Source organism: Globicephala melas, chromosome 1 (genome assembly GCF_963455315.2).
Source record: "Globicephala melas chromosome 1, mGloMel1.2, whole genome shotgun sequence".
Classification (NCBI taxonomy): Eukaryota; Metazoa; Chordata; class Mammalia; order Artiodactyla; family Delphinidae; genus Globicephala; species Globicephala melas.
The window spans coordinates 107222552-107243214 of record NC_083314.1 but is presented as its reverse complement, the minus strand read 5'-3'; the positions used below and the strand labels follow the sequence as shown (position 1 = coordinate 107243214).

The window sequence follows — 20663 nt, the reverse complement described above, 5'->3', positions numbered from 1 at the left end:
AGAGTTATTCTTATACTTTCTTCTATGAATATTTTGGGTTTATGCTTTTAACTCTTACATTTAGGTCTGTGATCCATTTTGAGTTAGTTTTTGTGTGTAATGTAAGGAAGGGGACAAACTTTATTCTTTTGTGTGTGAATATCTAGTTGTCCCAGTACTATTTTTGGAGAGACTATTCTTTCTCCATTGGATTGTCTGTACAGCCTTGTTGAAAATCAGTTGTCCATTGCTATGGACTGAATCGTTTCCCTTGAAAATTCGTATGTTGAAGCTCTACTCCCTAATGTGATGGTATTTGGAGATTGTGCCTTTGGGAAGTAAATTAGCTTTAGATGGGACCTCATGATAGGAATAGTGCCCTTATAAGAAGAGACACCAGAGAGCTCGTTCTCTCTCTTTCTCTGCCATGTGAGGGTACAGTGAGAAGGTGACTGACTGCAAGCCACGAAGAGAGTTCTCACCAGAACCCCACCATGGTGGCATCTGATCTTGACGTCCAGCCTCCAGAACTGTAAGAAATAAAATTCTGTTGTTTAAGCCACCAGTCTATGATTTTTGTTGTGGCAGCCCAAGCAGACTAATACACACATAAACGTTAGGGTTTATTTCCGGTCTCTAAATTCTTTTCCATTGGTCTGTATGTCTGTCCTTAATGCCAGTGCCAATTATCATTTTAACTTTTATGAGAAATCAGAGTTGGATTTTTGTGTTTTTATGTCCTGAATCCTAGGTATTTTTTAGATGCTAGTCTTTTAGTTATTTGCTGACATACTATTTGCCTATAATCAAAATCATGTTGACTTTAATGTTGAAAATTCTTTTTGGATAATTAAACTTAAGTATATGTGTGTGATTTGGTGTATTTTTCTTCATTTCATGCTCTGACAGTTGCTTGAATGATCTGTTTTTATTATTTCAGAGTTTCTTATATGAAGCTCCAATAAGCATAAACAGAAAAATGGGTATCCTTGGCTTCCTCTGTTTGTAAGAACAGTATGACATACTATAATTTAAACAAATACTTTAAGTGAAATTTAGAAAATCATTATCATTTTCCAGTATAGATCATAATAGGTTCATCACTGAGTTCCAACCATCAATTTTAAAATACACACTTTTGTTTTTCTAGTAGGTGGTATAGTGGCTTTGTTGTAGAGTAGGCTCTGTGGTCAAGCCAGGTCTACCATTTCTAACTGAGTGAACTTGGACTGATCACTTACATTAGTTTCCTCACCTGAAAAATGGACATAATACCTACCTCATAGCGTTGTTGTGAGGGTTAAATTAGATGCTTGTGAAGCACTTAGCTCAGTGACCTGAGATATAGTAAGCACTGAATACATTGTAAGTATTATTCATAGTAGTAGCCCTTTGATATTACACATTTCTCCAGCTATTGAGTGTATGTTTAGAAAAAGATGCTTGGGAAAAGTCAAATTTTTATATATTAGAGAAAGAAATTACATTAATGTTATCCTTTATTTGTTGTCTTTAAAAGGGTTAGAAAAAAAGATTGAATGAGAGACAGTATGGTAGAGTGGAGGAAGCACTGGACTTGGCAACAAGACAAAGATATGCCTTCTGGCTGTGCATTACCTTGTTTTATGATTTCTTTGAGCCTTAATTTTCTCATATTTAGAACAAGGACGTTGGAGTAAATGGCTTTGTGCTTCCTAGCACTTCACAATCCTCTGTTTTAAGCACTTAATCACATTCTGTTTTGTGTTAGGTTAGTGAAATATGTCTGTGGTTATGGAAGCTCCTTGAGATTAGATCATCTCATCGATGTGAGCATTCCCAGTGGTATCTCATCAGTGTCTTGCGTATAGAAAGTGCTTGTGATATACCTCCCCCTTTTTTAAAAGGCAGATTGTATTGAAATTTCTCTGTGTTAATATAAAGCATAAGGAGAGGATTATAATGTGGAGTATTGAGATAACATTTTTTAGTAAAAATTCTGATAACAGATTTTTAAATTTTTATTGTATGAAATGCAGTCCTTATAAGTATCTTCAACACACATCCTTCTCTTTAAATAACCAATAAAGATTTTGAAGTATACTGTCATATTGCTACTTATTGTAGGGTCCTTTGCTATGCACTTAAGTTAGCATAGTAAATACAGTTTTGAAGAAATTTTTTATGTACCGTGTCTTCAGATATGGCTCAAATGATTGGCACTGGAAAGTAGTTCCTGCTTTATGACCTCATGATTAAAATTCAATAAAAATCTTTGATTTCCTAAGATTTACCACATTATAGTTGTGTGTGCATGTTTGTGTGTGTGTGCGTGTACGTGTGTGTGTAAAGGAAGGAAAAAAGGGAAGACCTTTAAATTTTCAATTTAACATCAATAACTGGGAAATGCTAGTATAAAATGTCAATCAAGTAAACACATAGAACAGCAGCACAGTATAAAAGATTCCGTTTCCCCTACAGCTTTCTCAGGTGGTGGCTATTTTCTCTCCCACATCCCTTGCACTAACTAGTAGGGCTGAAGTGGGTGGAATAGGTGTCTTGTAATATTAACTATATATATATGTAACTTGGCATCTGGGGCCTCACTAACTGGGGAGAGACTGCCCCTTCCAGAGTTAGCTAATTCCCTGAGCATGACTTTGATATGCAAACCAAGTAATCCTGAAGCCATTCCTACACCCACCTCTTCTGTCTGTTTCTTATACTCTAGAAGGCAACACTCTCCTTCCCTAATCATCCCAGAGTCAGGTACCAGACAACTAAAGACCACCCTTATAGCCCAGAGCCCCTCTCCCCCAAATTACTCAAACTATTTAATCCTAAACTTGGTCAGCTGCTTACCTTGCCTCACCCATTCCTTCCCACAAAAACCACTTTTGCCTATGCTTTGCCCTCCCTGTTATGTCTCTAAATAGACCCTGTTGCTTCCCCATGTGGCCCTACCTGGCGTGGTATTCCCCATTCCTCTTGTGAACTGTGAGTTGTAAACTATCTATTCACTGGTAATCATCTCCTGATCAGTTGGCCTCACCATACCTGAATAAACCTAAATTCCCAGGTAACTTTTTTTTTGTTGCCACGTGGCTTGCAGGATCTTAGTACCAGGGATTGAACCTAGGCCACAGCAGTGAAAGCCCAGAATCCTAACCAGTAGGCCACCAGGGAACTCCCCCCAGGTACATTTTAAAACACTTATGAACTTCATTACTGCCTCTAGACCTTTCTCCCTCCCTTCTTCCTAAACCCCCCATCTTTGAATCTCATCTTACCAATCTGTACCACTGGTCAGTCATCCATAGACCCCTCCAGGTCAGTCCTCTTCATTCCTCAAAGAAATTGACTATTGTCAGTTTCTCTAATAACTTAATTCTTGGTAATTGCAACTGCCATACCCATTAGCAGTCACTTTCCACTCTCTCCTCCCCCCACTTCCTGGCAACCAATAATCTACTTTCTATCATTATGGTTTTGCCTATTCCAGGCATTTCATGTAAATGGATTTTTATAGTATATGGCCTTTTATGTGTGGGTTTTTAAACTGGGTGTGATGTTTTCAAGGTTCATCCATGTTGTGTTGTTTATCAATACTTTGTTCCTTTTTATGGCTGAATATTTCATTGTGTGATGGATCAAGGGTTGCCAAGACCATTCCCAGGTTTGATGATTCACTAGGAGGACTCATAAGACTCGGCATATAGTTATACTCTAGCCTCTGATTTATTACAAAGGAAACAAAGGGAAAAGGTACATGGGGTGAAATCCACGGGAAACAAGACACAAGCTTCCAAGGGTCCTCTCCCAGTGGAGCCACACAGACCATGTTTAATTTTCCTACAATGAGTTATGACAGCAACTCTGTAATGTTGCCAACCAGGGGGGCTCATTACAGGTTCAATGCCCAGAGTTTTTACCGGGAGTTGGTCTCCTGCCTGATGTGTACCCATATTCCAGACTCCTAGAAGGAAAGCATGTGTTCAGCATAAACCATATTATTTGTATAAACAATACACAAGCTAAAAACAGCTGAGCCACCCTTGTCATTTAGAGAATGCTAGGAACACCGTTGAAATAATGTTCCCAGATACCAGCCAAGGACACCTCTTACAATCAAGTCTTTCAAAAGATAGCAGTCCCACCTGTGTTAACTCTTTTCTGTACATATGGATATAAATTGTGTTTATGCATTCATGAGTTGATATACATTTCAGTTGTTCTGACTTTCTGGCTGTTATAAATAATTCTACTACAAACATTCATGTACAAGTTTTTGTGTGAACATATGCTTTCAGTTCTCTTGTGTTATATGTACCTAGGAGTCGAATTGCTGGGTCATATGTTAAACGTTTTGAGGAACTGCCAGACTCTTCCAAACTGGCTACACCATTTTACATTCCTACCAGCATGTATGAGGATTCCAGTTTCTCTGTGTTCTTGACAACACTTGTTATTATGTCTTTTTGATTATAGGTACCCTAGTGGGTGTGAAGCAGTAACTCATTGTGGTTTTGATTTGCATTCTTCTGATGGACAGTGATGTCGAATATCTTTTCATGTGCATATTGGTTGTTTGTATATCTTCTTTGGAGAACTATCTGTTCTCATTCTTTGCCCAGTTTGAAATAGGGTCATTTGTCTTTACACTATTGAGTTTTGTAAATTCTTTTTTTTTTAAAAATAAATTTATTTATTTACTTTTGGGTGTGTTGGGTCTTCGTTTCTGTGCGAGGGCTTTCTCTAGTTGCAGCGAGCGGGGGCCACTCTTCATCGCGGTGCGTGGCCCTCTCACTGTTGCAGCCTCTCTTGTTGCGGAGCACAGGCTACAGACACACAGGCTCAGTAGTTGTGGCTCTCGGGCCTAGTTGCTCCGCAGCATGTGGGATCTTCTCAAACCAAGGCTCGAACCCGTGTCCCCTGCATTGGCAGGCAGATTCTCAACCACTGTGCCACCAGGGAAGCCCCTGGAAATTCTTTATATATTCTAGATATGAGTCTCTTATCAGATATATGATTTGCAAACATTTCTCCCATTTTGTGGGTTGTCTTTTAACTTTCTTGATGGTATCCTTGAAAACACAAAAGTTTTTAATCTCTATGACTTTCATTTTATTTTTTCTTCTATAACTTGTGCTTTTAGTGTCATATCTAAGAAACCATTGCCTAATCCAAGGTCACAATTACTTATCCTGTGTCTACCTTTTTAGTTCTTACATTTAGAGCTTTGACCTATTTTGAGTTAATTTTTGTATATGGTGTGAGGCTAGGGTCCAACATTGTTCTTTCACATTTGGATATCTAGTTGTCCCAGTACCACTTTTTTTTTTTTTTTTTTTTGTATAGGTAAGAAGTGGATTTATTTAGAGAGATACACAGATACATTCCATATACAGAATGTGGTCTGTCTCAAAAGGCGAGAGTGGCCCTGGGAGGAACACACTCCACAGACAGAGTGTGGGCCGTCTCAGAAGGTGAGAGGCCCAGCACTGTTTTGTTTTGTTTTTGTTGTTTTGTTTTTTGCGGTACGCGGGCCTCTCACTGTTGTGGCCTCTCCCGTTGCGGAGCACAGGCTCCGGACGCGCAGGCTCAGCGGCCATGGCTCACGGGCCCAGCCGCTCCGCGGCATGTGGGATCTTCCCGGACCGGGGCACGAACCCGTGTCCCCTGCATCGGCAGGTGGACTCTCAAGCACTGTGCCACCAGGGAAGCCCCCCAGCACTGTTTTGTTTTTTTTTGTTTTTGGGGTTTTTTGCGGTACGCGGGCCTCTCACTGCTGTGGCCTCTCCTGTTGCGGAGCACAGGCTCCGGACGTGCAGGCCCAGCGGCCATGGCTCACGGGCTCAGCCGCTCCGCAGCACGTGGGATCCTCCCAGACCGAAGCACGAACCCGTGTCCCCCGCATCGCCAGGCGGACTCTCAACCACTGCGCCACTAGAGAAGCCTCCCCAGCACTGTTTTTTGAAGAGACTTTTCTTTTCCCATTGGATTGTCTGAATACCTGTAAAGGAAAAACACCCTCCTGTGTGTCTCCTTTACTCTTAATACTCTGCTCATTGAGTACTTTACTTCTGACACTTGTGGTCACCAAATTCGCAGGAGTTTTTCCCCACACCAAGCAATTCTGAGGTTCTCCAGATGCCAGCTGGGTGTCCTACAGATTTAACTCAGTTCTGACACTATTTACCTGGAGATTGCTACCTGTGCCTCAGGTTGTTGCCTGTGCTTCTGATCAACTGGCTATAAATGTAGATTCCTATGACCCCTTCCTCAGGTTCAGTTAATCTGCTAGAGCAGCTCACAGGACTTAGGAAAACTTTTTACTTACCATATTACTGGTTTATTATAAAAGGAAAAAATTCAGGAACAGCCAGATAGAAGTGATGCATAGGGCAAGGGATGTGGGAAGGAGCTTCCAAGCCCTCTCTGGGTTCACTACTCTCCCAGCACCTCCATGTGTCCACCAACCCAGAGGCTCACTGAAACCCATCCTTTAGGGTTTTCATGCAGGCTTCATTACATAGGCATGATTGTTTAAATCGTTGACTGTTGGTGATTAATTCAACCTCTCCCCTCTCCAGAGGTGGAGGGGAGAGCTGAAAGTTCCAACCTTCAAAGCCCTTGGTTGGTTCTCCAGGCAACCAGCCCCTATTTTTAGGAGCTTTCAAAAAGTCACCAACTTCACTAATGTAAACTCTGGTGTGGTTGAAAGGGGCTTTGCTATGAATAACAAAAGACATTCATTTCACCTTTATCCTTCTGGAGCTATTTCAGGACCTGGGAACAAAACTTAAGTACTATAATAAAAGATGTTCTGTGGTTTTTACATAGGAAATTAGAAGGGTTTTAGAAGCTACGTGCTGGGAATAGTGGACAAAGACCAAATATATAGTTCATATTATAAATCACAATATCACAACACCCCTGTTGAAAATCAGTTGCCTATAAATCTATATTCTAGACATTCAATTCTATTCCACTGATCTATGTGTCTATCCTTATACCAGTACCACACAGTATTGATGGCTATAGCTTTGTAGGAAGCTTAGAATTCAGAAAGTGTGAATCTTCCAACTTGGTTCTGTGTAAAGATTGTTTTGGCTATTCTAGCATTTCTGTTTGACTTTGAGGGTTGGCTTGTCAATTTCTGCAGAAAACTAGCTGAATTTTGATAGCTGTTGCACTGAATCTGCAGATTAATTCAGAGAGTATTGCCATTTTTACAATATTAAATCATCTGGAATGTGTTTCCATTTATTTAATTGCTTTCAGCATTGTTTTGTAGCTTTCAGGATATGTCTTGCACTTTTTGTGAAATACGTTCCTAAGTATTTTATTTTCTTGATGCTGTTGTAAATTGAATTATTTATAATTTCATTTTGGATTGTTCATTGCTAGTGATTTTTGCATATGGATCTTGTACTTTGCAACCTTGCAGAACTTGTTTAACAAATAGTTTTTGGGTGAATTTCCAAGGATTTTCTATACACATGTTTGCCATTTGTAAATGAAGATAGCTTTACTTATTCCTTTCCAATCCAGCTTATTTCTTTTTCTTGCTTAATTGCCCTGGCTAGAATCTCCAGTTAAATGTTGAATAGAAGTGGTAAGAGCAGACAGACATCCTTACTGATCTTAGGAAGAAAGCTTTCAGTCTTTTACCGTTAAGTCTGATGTTAGCTGTGAGTTTTTCATAGATCTCCTTTATCAGGTTGAGGATGTTTCCCTCTACTGTATTGTTGGTTTGCTGAGTGTTTTATTATGACAGCGTGTTGGATTTTGTCAAATGCTTTTTTTTTTTTTTTTGCATCAACTAAGATGATCATGTAGTTTTTGTCCTATTGATATGGTGTCTTAGTCCATTTGGGCTGCTATAACAAGACACTGCAGACTGGATGACTTATAAACCACAGAAATCTATTTCTCATAGTTCTGGATGCTGGAAATCCAAGATCAGAGTGCCAGCATGGTAGGGTTCTGGAGAAGGCCCTATTTTAGGTTGCAGACTGCTGACTTCTCATTGTTCCCTCACATGGTGGAAGAAGGTGAGGGATCTCTTTGGAGCTGCTTTTAATAAGGGCACTAATCCCATTCATGAGGACTCCACCTAATCATCTCCCAAAGGCCCCACCTACTAATATCATCACATTGGGAATTGGCTTTCAACATATGATTTTAGGGGACACAAACATTCAGGCTATAGCATATGGTATATAATATTGATTTTCATCTGTTTAACTGCCCTTGAATTCCTGAAATAAAGCCCAGTTGGTCATGATGTATAATTCTTTTTATATGTTGCTGGATTCACTTTGCTATGATTTTGTTGAAGATTTTTTCTCTATATTAGTAAGGAATGTTAGTCTGTAGTTTTCTCTTCTTGTGATGTCTTTGTCTGCTTTTGTGTCAGGATAATTCTGGCTTCACATAATGAATTGGGAAGTGTTCCATCTTATATCTTTTGGAAAAGTTTGTGAAGGATTGGCATTAATTCTTCTTTAAATTTGGTAGAGTTCAACAGTGAAGCCACCTGGTCCTGCGTTTTTCTTTGTGAGAAGTTTTTGATTACTAATTCAATCTCTTGTTATTTGTCTATTCAGATACCCTGTTTCTTCTTAAATCAAGTTTGGTTAGTGTGTATCCTTCCTAGGAATTGTCCCTTTCATTTAGGTTATATAATTTGTTGGCATTATATATTCCTTTTTAACATTAAAAATTTTTATGGACTACTTTTCAAACTTTCTGTTATTTTAGATTGATCTTTCCTCTAGTTAGTCCAGATTAGAAAGGTTTTAAAACTATATAGCCGTTATCTATGAAAGCAGCATGCTGGAAAACTAGCTTTTAAGAATCACTGACATTTATTTTACATTTTGTCTTTTAGGACTGTATACTCATCAAACAGAAACATAAAAAACTATGAAGAGGAAATTCTCAGGAAAAAGATAGTGGAGAGTGGAGTACCACAAAAGAAATGTGACTTCAGTGTTGGAAAGTGTACTGACAATGATGGAAGGTCATCTGTAGGTAAAAGGTCATCTGATCATTCTTTTATGAAGCATGAAATTCCAGAAGATAACAATAAAGAGGACATTCCAGAAGATAACAGCAAGGAGGACAATTTAATTTCCACTGGTGAGGTATTTTTTATGGATTTTTATAAAATTTTATAGCCATGAAAGTAATTATATTCTGATACAATTAGAGAAAATATACTTCACAAGTCAGCTCTACTGATCACTTTTTATAAGTAAATGAAATAAAAGTAAATGAAAGTCAATATAATAAAAATAAATGAAAGTAAATTATGGGTAAATGGAAATAATAATATGGTCAACTCCCAGTTTTCCTAAGTAATTAGAGATGGGGTTATTATTAAAAAATACACACATAATTCATAATTCTCCTTTTAAGCCTCCATATATTGTCATCCTTATTCTAATCTACACCAATAAAAGCTTTAGCAGACTATAGAATCAATTCTGTTATAACACAATATATGCATTCCTTAAAAAACACCATGCAACACAAAAATCACCAGTACATTTTGTCATGACACAAAATCACTGAAACTTTTGTCGTGACACATTTTTAAAAGATAGGAACCTAATAAAAATGGTTAGCATAGTTTTACCCATGTTAAATGGTTCAGAAATGCGTAAGTACTACAATAAATGTGGCATTTGACCTTGAAAAACACCTCTAGTTTGTTTGTATAAGTGGGTGTCAGAAGGGTTGCAGCTTGTGAATTATTGTGAATTGGTGGAAGGAGGTTGTTAAGGATATAGATATATATACAGGAGATATTCTAACAGGAAACTCGAGACCCCTGGATCAGAGAACAGACTGTTACTTACAGAGCATCTCAGCACTACCTCCCAACCCTCAGTCCCCACGAGGCTATGTGGTGAGGGCCTGATGTTACCTGTCCTGCACGTGCAGTGGGATTGCACCATAGGAGGGGAACACCAACATTATGAGACTTTTATAGGCTGCTGGCAGATCTGCCCATCCTCCTCTGCAGAGAGAGAGACACCTTTACTTTGGAAGGTAAATAAATCTTCTCTGGTTAGGATAAGGTAGCTTCAGTACCCTAGAGTGTAAGGAAATGGTTTTGAGGGGAGGGTAGTCTGAATCTTTCTGGAGCATCACATTATCTCTGACTTCTAAGACATGTTTGTTGTTTAACCATCCTTTACGCAAATTTGCCAGTGCTCTGCTCAGAAAGGCCAGACCATACAGAAGCACAAAAATATTCGTAGAAAATGGTCTCCCAGAAGTTGCTATCTGAAGTCAGATAGAAGTTTGTTACACCAGAAATGGGTAGGTGTGGGTGAACGGAGGTATCTGGTATATGTTTTAGGTGTTTGTGTGTGTTTTGTGTATTCTTACAGGGCTGAGTTCGGCTTGGTGCAGTTCTTTGCCTTGACCTAGTGTTTCTCATGGATTAGCTTGCACCTAAGAGAGAAAAATCAAGAGCATAGTGTCAGAGAAGACAAAGGAAGTTTCAAGGAGGGTGGCATTGACAGTATGCAATACTGCAAAGGAGTTAATAAGATGTGGACAAGCAAGTGTAAGATGTGGACAAGCAAGTGTCTGGTAAACCAGTCAACACGGAGGTTTCCATGGAGTGATGGAGAAAGTAGATGAAGGCAAGGGGTTGAGGGGTTAATGAGCTCTATTCACTTATACTCAAAACTTGTTTGGCCACTTTAATAGGCTGCTGTGGGACCATGCGGAGCTCTAGACTATAGGCAGGAAAAATGGGTATCAAATACCTGCCAACTGCTCTAACTATGTGGCCTTGGGAAAGTCCCTTACACTCTCTGAGTCTTAGAGTCCTCATCTATAAAATCAGTCTGAAACCACTTCTTAGGACTGAGACTAAATGAGATAATTAAAAAATATGAATAGATCTACCTCAAGCCTAGAACAGGCATACATGCATGTATTCGTTCATTCACCATAATGAGATACAGTGAACATATATAAAAGAAATCTAACTAAGCTTAAATCAGTTTGTTTTTACTGTTGTTGCACTAAACACCAGTAATAAAACTCTTTAGTTAACAGATACTTTCAAATACATCCAATTCTACTATAACACTTGTTTTCAAAACATGAGTTTGATCCAACACAATTGACATATTAGGGAACAATTTGGGCATAATGGGGCTTTTTCCTTTCCTTCCCTCTTGGTCACTCCTCAGTCTCCTTCACTGGAACTTCCTCTTTCTGCCCCTTAAATAATTGGTATTCTCCAATTTTTTTTTTTTTTTAGCTTCGTATCTAACCACTGACTAGACATATCTGTCTAAATATACCTTAAATATCTCAAAATTTAACTTGTGTCAAACTGACCTAATCATCCGCTTTCTCAACCTGCTCTTTTCTTAAATACTGTATCAGTGTGAATTATATTACCATCTTTCTCCTCAGTTACTCTTTTACCCTTCCTTCGATTCATGATTGTGTCTGTTGATTTGTCTCCTAAATATTCTTAAATACTTCTCTTCTTTACCCTCCTGCCATTTCTTTATTTCAGGAATTTGCTATTTTCCTTGAGAATTTGAACCCCAGCTGGTCACCAGGCCTCTTGTTGTGCCACCCTCCATCTCTATTGTACAGAACAACGTCCATCAATTGCAAGTGTGGTCATGGCACTTCCCTTATTAAAATCCTGCAGTAGTCTCACACAGCCTTAATATAAATCCCAGCTTCTTTCCCATGGTGCAAGGGGATGTTGGGAACTGACTCCTGCCTAGAACGCTACTACCTCCTGTCTTCACAACCCCTCGTACCCCCTGAGCTCTATTCTTACTGACTTACTTGGCATTTCCTCCTAAGGAAGTATATTTTGCCACTTCTGTTCTTTTGCACTTGCTGTTTATTCCTGAGATGCTATTCTAATCATTACATTGAGTATCAACTTTGTGCTAGTTTTGAAGATTTGATAGTGAACAAAACAGATAGTGTTCCTATTCTGCAGTTTAGTAGGAGGTACAGTCAGGTAAGTTACGTACCAAGTGTGATAAGGACATAGATAGGGCACATGTAACCTAGGCTTAGGCCTTCAGAGAAAGCTACATGGAGGGAGTGATATCTGAATTGAATCCTGAAGGAAAAAGCAGAAGTTAACCAGGCATAAAGAGTTTAGGGGAGAAGTGTTCCAGGCAAAGGAAACAACATGCCTGGAGGCAAAGAGAACCAGGCACATAGCAAATTTGGAAAACCAGAAATGGTTTGTTGTGGGTGTAGGGTAGAGTAGGGGACAGGAATGGTCAAAGTAAGGGATGAACCTGGATATATAAGCAAAAGCCAGATAATGAAAGCCTTCTATAAAGGATGACTTTATAGTCTATGGTCCAAACTAGGATTCTTTTGAGAGAGTGAAAGATGAAAAATTATTATTGCTGTTGATAATTATTCTGGGGCAAGAGGCATTAATTGGACTGCCCCAGGCAAACCAAAAGATGTGGTCACCTTACTCATAACCTATTTTAAGGAGTTTAGGTGGTACTATTTTGCAGGCTTAAGGAGTATGAACAGAGCAAATTTAAGATAGAGTGGAATGATGACTTCAGGTTGTGGAACAGTTTTGGGTTTCTGTGATTGTGTTTTTGTTTTTGTTTTTCTGGGTACCACTTCTGACACCAAATGTGTGTGGTTTTTTCCACATACCAATTCTCCTAGCACCAAATGGGCATGCAACAGTTCAATTCTAACAGTTAACTATCCAGAGTTAGCACAGACCCCACAGGTTAAGGACTTAGTCCTACAATATTGCCCCCACTTCAACACAAGTGGAGTGCTTAGGCTACTGTAGGGGAGAAAAGAGTTCCTTCTACCCTCTTAGGTCCTGTGACTGGCCTACGAATTTAACTGAAGTAAGACAGATTAACACAAGGGGGAAAAATGGTTTTCATTACTTTCTTTTGTACCAGGAGTTTCACAAAGAAAGGAGATTCAAGAAGGTGGCCGGATGATTGAGGCTTATATATCATTTTAGGCTAAATGAAAGAAAGGACTTTTGGGCTACTAGGTGGTGGAGGCAAGTTATGGGAAGATGAGGGGAGAAAATGTATGGTGAATAAGGATTGTCTTGTTATGCAAATAAGAGTCAAGTGATGAGAATAGTAAGGAGATATCTTTACAAATGGAAATTTCCTTTACAAAAGGGAAAATTTGTACTTTTATTTTTAGGCAGTTAGGGGGATGTAAATAGCTTTTCCTGCATCTGCTCCTTCTCAAGTACCTTTAGCTCAAAATAATCCTCATGCCAAAGTGGCATGTTTCGGGGTGACATATTCTGGCGCTTTTTACTACCCGGGCTTGTGCCCAGTGACTACAAATTCAGGAGTTCCCATGACCATCCTCCTCCAAGGTTCAATAATTTGCTAGAATGACTCACAGAACTCAGGAACACATTTCTCTTACGTTTATGTGTTTATCGTAAAAGATATAATTTAGGAACAGCGAAATGGAAAAGATGCATAGGGTGAGATATGGGGTGGGGTGGGCAAGGACAGTATACAGAACAAATTCCATGCCCCCTCAGGGTGCGCCATCTTTCTGTTACCAAGTCCAAGCTCGCTCGGCTCGCCGCATGACAAGCCAATAAATCAGAGACGAGGTGTTGAGGCAAGGAATATGACTTTATTCGGAAAGCTGGCAGACCGGGAAGATGGCATACTAAAGTCTCAAAATAACCATCTTATCGGGGTTTGGATGCCAGTTTCTTTTATAGCACAGAGAGGGGGAGGAGATGAGGAAGTAAAGTAAAAAGGCCAGAAGTTTTGCAAATATCCCCTGGAATGGCCAGCCTCAGGGAGGGGATGTGTTAATTTCTTCTTTTTTGCAGCCATCCACGGGGTGGACAGGGTCCGGATGTTTCCCTGAACAAAGGCACTTTGGTTTAACATTCAGGCAGAGGGGCAGGGTTCCCTGAGGCAGGCCATTATGTATAGACAGTATCCTTTTAGTGAACAAAAGCAGTGGGAAGCAAGGGTTAAAGTCAAAAAACATCCAATATGTAGTCAGATTTTGTTCTTCCCTGTTATATTTCCAACAAGTCAGTGTGTTCACCAACCCAGTAGCTCCCTGAATCTTATTCAAGAAATTTTATAATTCAATCTATAGCCCCCTTTCCCTCCCTGGATATGGGGGGGAACACTGATAATTCCCACTCTTTAATCACATATTTGTCCTTTCTGGTGACCAGCCCCCATCCTGAAGCTATTTAGGAACCCTACCCTGAATCGCCTCATTAGCATAAACTCAAGTAAGACATTCCTATAATTTAGGAAATTTCAAGAGTTTTAAGCTCTGTGCCAGGAATGGGGGAGAAAGACCAAATATATATTTTTATTATACCCCACTGTGATGTATCAAGTTCAGGGGGCTATTTGAGTACATAATTGAGAGTTGAGATAGGTAATCATCTATCAAATTAGCTTGGTTTTCTTTTGAAAAGTTTCTAGATTTTCCCTTTGGGTCAAAAATTATACTCTGATCTTTGAATCATCGAAATGAAGACTATTCCTTCAACATCTCCCACAAATTTATGTGCTTTAAGTCTTCTATAGGAATATCTGGAAGTGGTAGGATCTGCCTCCTTCCCCTGCTTTATTCTGGTTGGAGTTTTATGTTTTTTCTTCAGAAATCTTTTTATGTAGTATTTGATACATTAATTTATTCAACAAATATTTATTGAGGATCTATGTGTTAGGACTATTCTAGGTCTAAGGGATACTTCAATGACTAAAGTGGACTTCCAGCTCTTTTGGAGCTTAGATTCCAGTTAGAGAAGGTACGGTGGGGGTGGAGATAGACAATAATGTAGTAAAGAAGTTAGAAGGTGACATGCTATAGAAAAAATAGGACAGAGGAAGGAGGATTGGAAGTACTAGTGATGGGAGTTGCAATTTTAAATGGGTGGTCAGAGTCAGCCTTGATTAAAAGGTGATGTTTAAACAAAGATTTGAATCCAGTAAGGAAGTTAGCCAAGTGGATATCTGGGAGATGAGTGGTCAAGGCAAAAGAAATGGCAGTAGAAATATCCTAACATGGGAACATAACTTGCCATTTGGAGGAATGAGAGAGAGTTCAGTATGGAAATAAGCAAAAGAGTAGACAATGAGATTAGAGAGGTAGTGAGGAGCCAGATGTGGGGCTTGATAAGCCATTGTAAGACTTTGGCTTTTACTCTTAAAAAAAATGGAGAGAACCGTATTGTTTTGAACTGGAATGGTGATGCCAAAAACTTGGCCTCTGTGCACCAGTGCCGAATCAAATCTTGGAGACAGAGTTTTGGGTGAAGTAGAAAAGAATAGCTTTATTGTTTTGCCAGGCAAAGGGGGACACAGCGGGCTCCTGCCCCTCAAAAACTGTGTGTCCCAACCTGGGAAAATTTGATGAGAGTTTTATAGCAACAGTTCAAGGGTGAGGTTGCTCATAAAATTAGGGTGTGTGCAGGGCCTGCACTCCTTTAATCTGGCTTCAGGTGGTCTCCATATAAGCTTCTCTGGTTCTCGAGGCTATCAAACCATGACCTTCTCTCTGGAATGAGGATTGCTTCATCTTCCATCTATTGGGAGTTTTAGTTCTATAAGGAGCTCAAAAGATATTGTTCCTGCTCCAAGGCTGCACCATTGTTTCTTGGCTGCTCGGCCCTTGTCTCTGCATCCCCTCCCTTAAGATCATTAATTACCTGTTCAAGGGCAAGCATTGCGGCTAGGCCTAGATCACAAAATGGCTTAGGCCAAAATGGGTTCTCTTGTGTCAAGAAAGCCATTCATGGTTCTCTTTCTCCGGGGACCCCCTAACTTATCTGTTTACAGTGGTAGCAGTGGAGATATTGAGTAGTGGTTGGATTCTGGATTTCTTTTGATAGTAGAGTCAGTATTGGCATTCTGGTTTATAAATGTATACATTTGTAAATTGGTTAGTGGGAATATGTTCTTGGTGATCCATCCTCACCAGGTGTACTAACAAAAATTTCTGAACTGACAAAGCTATAGTATACAATTTAGTATTTTTCTTTTTTTATATATATGTACATGTTTTATATTTCACTTCCCACTGCCTAAAGTGAATCTTTTGAAGTAGAGATAGTTCTTAAAGTGTTTATTTTCTATACCTCTCCATACTATGTACAGTACTAAACTCATAGTAAGTGTCCTATAAATCCCATTGATTTTAGTTGAAATTCTATTGGTTCACAGATTATCCTAGCCATAAATCCATGAACAGGAACAGGAAAAAATTAAGTGGTGAAAAAGAATATCAAAATTGGAAAATTTTCTAAGTCAGCTGTTCATGAAGTGGCTTCAGTTTTGGTATATAATTTTGTAACAATATTACCTATGTTTAAATGTGTATCTATATTTAAAGGTATATCTATATTTAAATAGAAATATATATTTCAGAGCAGAAAGGATAGATGATTTTAAAGTTTCATTTTACTTTGAATTTACCACTTAAATGTTTCAGTCACTGTTACTCTCTTTCAGTAGCTAATTGAGATAACTGTGGAAAAACATTTTGCTAGTATTAGAATACAAAATTTTGGAATATATATACTATTAAAGAAACTATTTTTTTAGTCTTGTTTTTCTCTTTTAAAGATATTTATGACTTGGAACCTGCATCTGAATTAGGAGAAGATTTATTGAAGCTTTATGTGAAACAGTGTTGCCCAGATATTGATATTTATGTTGATGGAAAAAGTTTTAAAGCTCACAGGTAAATAGGCATGTGATTAATTTGGTGTCTTGGTTGTGACAGTAAAGTGTAAAAGGGTAGCTATCTTTTTCTAGCACGGTGGTTTTCAAGCTGATTCACATAGGGTACAGGGGTTCCATGGTGATGCCTCAGGAGGTCTCTGACAGGGGAGGAGTTTGGACATTAGGCAGGATTTTCTATCTGCACATTCACACATGCACAGGTGACCCTACCCAGACATGTGCACATGCTCAGCTAGAGGAGATCTGTGCTGTGCATTGGGCATGAACCGAAGATTTTATTAGAAGAAAATATACTGTTACCTAAAATAGGTTTGAAAGCCACTGTCACAGAAAATGTAATTAAATGCAATTTTTAATTTCACAGGCATTATGCTATTGAAAATGATTATTTCTACATGAATGACATGTATTTTCTCTGAATTCATTCTGGCTCAAAGCCTTTGATTCAAAATAGCCGATTCTCCTGAATAGCATGGATTAGGAGGTTTAATATTTCAGTGTACTTTTTAAAAATTATTTTTCTGCTGTAGAGTTGGGTTGCTTAGACATTCCAGGCTTTTAGAGTTTAAGTTAAAGCCTGCTGCCTGTTTTGGTTAGACTCTTCTTTTGGTAAGTAACTAAAATCTGCTTAAAGAAAGAAAAGATGTTAATAAAAATACAGGTTTTTTTCTTGGAACTTAAGGGAAAGAGGTACAGCTGGCCTCATAACAGACTAGAATTGGAACCAGAAAGCTGAGGAACCCAGAGTTCTCCTCCCTATCTCTTTGTGTTTCAAAATAGAATGTTAAGTTATTCTGGTGCTGCAGAAGAGGAAGAACCAGACTATTTTTGCAGATGCAAGAAGCAGTCTTGTAGGTTCAAGGGTACACAGCCCTTAATGAAATTAGCAGTGAGTTTAGATTACAGAAGTCCACCAAGCCAAATAGTAGTGATGTTTGTACTCTCAGAAATCATACTGGTTTTGCCAGTTAACTGACTGTAGTACATTGCTAAACTCTAGGATTGCCAGTTTCCATTAGACTACCATTCAGAATTTGAACTTTTCTTTCTGGGAACATAGGTTTTGTAAATATATATACACATTTTCCTATTTTTTATGAAATCTGCATTATGTATAGTAAAATACAGAGTGTGATACAGATTTATTCATATATTTTCCATATCATGGATATGTATTTCTCATATTTGGGAATATACAAATTCCCAAGTGGTGTGTGTGTGCACACGCACGCCTTTCTTTTTGGTTGGGGTAGGGGGACAGCACAATTTTATTTTTAGAATTAATTTACTTTGATTTTATTTTGTGCCAGATTTTTCTTGAAACCATATGGGCATCCTAGCAAAATTCTACCTATGGAGCCCTAAAGCTATTGTTGTCATACAGGGAAAGCAGGACGCTGTGATGATTTGCAGTATGTCCTCAAACAGTGTCTGTATTTGTCTTCTCCCTGTGTACTGCCTGACAGTGGACTGTTTAAGAGCTGGATCTAGAATATTAGGTCTGTATTTTAGGACAGCTCTTGCCCACATTTCTGGCTTACTTTGTTCACCTAGCAATAAAAAAATAAATTTATGTTAACTAGAAAGGCAATTTCCTGAGAATGTGTTTCAGGAAGATCTGGCTTAAGTTTTCTTGCTTTGTTGTTAGTGCCCTTATGTGAGTTAAAATGGCAAATTCTAAATCCCAAGATTACCTTCCTATTCCAAACTTAAACATCTCTTTGTTTGTACATATTTACTTTATTATTCAGTTCAAAGAATATTATGTCAGTAGTTCAGAAAACACAGGCGTACCTCGTTTTCCTTTATGGCACTTCACAGATAATTGTGTTTTTTACAAATTGTAAGTTTGTGGCAATTCTGAATCGAGCAAGTCTGTCAGCACCATTTTTTTCCCAAAAGCATTGGCTCGCTTCATGTCTCTGTGTCACAGTTTAGTAGTTCTCACAATATTGCAGACTTTTTCATTATTATAATATTTGTTATGGTGTTCTGTGATCAGTGATCTTTGATGTTACTACTACAACTCACCGAAGGTTCAGATGATGGGTAACATTTTTTAGCAATAAAATATTTTTAAATTAAGGTATATACATAATGCTGTTGCACACTTATTAGACTACAGTATAGTGTAAATGTGACTTTTATATGCACTAGGAAACCAAAAGATTAGTGGGACTTGCTTTATTGTGGTGGTCTGGAACTGAACCCTCAATATCTCCAATGTATGCTTGTATCATGTAATATAATCTAAAGCCCAGCAACAGAACTTTCTGAATTATTTCTTGTTCTAGATAATCAATGTCAGCATTTATCCTAGTGGTATGGCTAAAAATCCGTTTGTAAAACGACTGCTTTAATTATATGTACTCATATATTTAATGATCAATGCAAGTACTCACAAAGACCAGGATTTATGGGCAGAATTACATTCAATTTAGGTCTCAAATTTTAGAAGAGTTTAGTTTGCTAGTTTAATGTCCAAACTGGTATGGTAAAGAGATAGTTTCTTTTATTGAGTCACTGTCTTTCTCTTATGCTCAAGCTCCTTCTTCAAAAACATCCCTGGTATCCCAGTTCTTCCAAGATTATGTCTCCAGTTGCTAATTGCTCTGTCCAGCCTTTCCCTTGATCTGCAGCCCAATACCTGGAGCCCTTTATGTGCTGCCGGACAATCTGATGACAATCACTTGCTTGTGGTGCTACAACTAAGCCAAAGAAATCATTTATAACTGAGTAGTTAAGAGTATGTGAACTATGTATGGAGCCTGTCTGCCTGGGTTTGAATTCCAACTCTACCATCTTTAGCTGTATGAATTTGGAGAAGTCATTTAACCATTCTGTATTTCAGCATCCTCATCAACGATGGAGATTATAATAATACTCATAGGGTTATTCTGAGTATTAAATTACTAAAAGCATTTAAGTACTTTGAACAGTGCCTAGCACATTGTAAGTACCATATAAGTGTTTGCTATCATCATCCAGGTAATAGGCCTTTGATACGAGATTTTGTGTAGATGGTAGCAACAGTCCGTATGTCCTTTACTTACGTGCGACAAGGAGAGAAAGGTGATTTGAATCACTTGCATTTCCCCCCAATCCAAGGAGGAAAGGGATAGCAGTGGGCCTCCAGGAAAGTCACATTTACTACACTGTTCTGCCTCTACACAGGCCTTTCCCTCTCCAAAGCATAACTTCTCCACCCTTCCCACATCTTTGTCCTTTCTTATCTCCAATACTTCCTCTCAAAGGAGAAACAAAGAGAGCTCTTTTTATTTGGCGGAAGAGAGATTATAATAAAAGGACCCATTAGAGTTCATGGATCCCATTTGTTAATTATGTTACTACTTTTCTGAGTATTGCTTCCTGGAGTACTACAACACATTACTCCTGTTGTGGATCTCTGTAACATTACGTTCTTTCCTGAATTGCTGTCAATCACCAGATGAATACCATCTGCATATTGGGCATTTCTCTCTATTTTTATTTCCTCCTGTCATCTTTAGCCTACCTCTAAGTACCTACCTTATCCACTCCACTGCTAATCTCCCATTTCATTGTGTTAATTATTGTTCTAATGTTTTCTGAGTGAAATTGAATCTGCTATATTTTTAAACTAATTTGTTTGTTGCACTTCAGTATTCCATAATTAAGATTCTCTTGGGCTTCCCTGGTGGCGCAGTGGTTGAGAGTCCGCCTGCCGATGCAGGGGACACAGGTTTGTGCCCGGTCCGGGAGGATCCCACATGCCGCGGAGCAGCTGGGCCCGTGAGCCATGGCCGCTGAGCCTGCACGTCCGGAGCCTGTGCTCCGCAATGCGAGAGGCCCGCGTACCGCAAAAAAAAAAAAAAAAAAGATTCTCTTGTGCTGCTTTATTGAAAAAGCAGGGCAGTGATTCCTAATTTTAGCTTTGTAACACTTAAGATCCTATATCCCTTCCAGAAT

The 20663-nt window shown here is 38.8% G+C and overlaps 1 protein-coding gene across 3 annotated transcripts in view; it reads left to right on the top strand.

Moving 5' to 3' along the window:
* The window catches only part of BTBD8 (BTB domain containing 8), a 107499-nt gene that overhangs the window by 4660 nt on the left and 82176 nt on the right, over positions 1 to 20663 (top strand). For 2 of the 3 annotated variants that reach the window (XM_060302846.2, XM_060302836.1), the window contains exons 3-4: positions 8855 to 9105; positions 16575 to 16713. In XM_060302846.2, the coding sequence (XP_060158829.1) occupies positions 8855 to 9105; positions 16575 to 16713 (390 nt within the window). The remainder of the gene's footprint in view (positions 1 to 8854; positions 9106 to 16574; positions 16714 to 20663) is intronic. The other variant, XM_030868656.2, reaches the window with a different exon arrangement.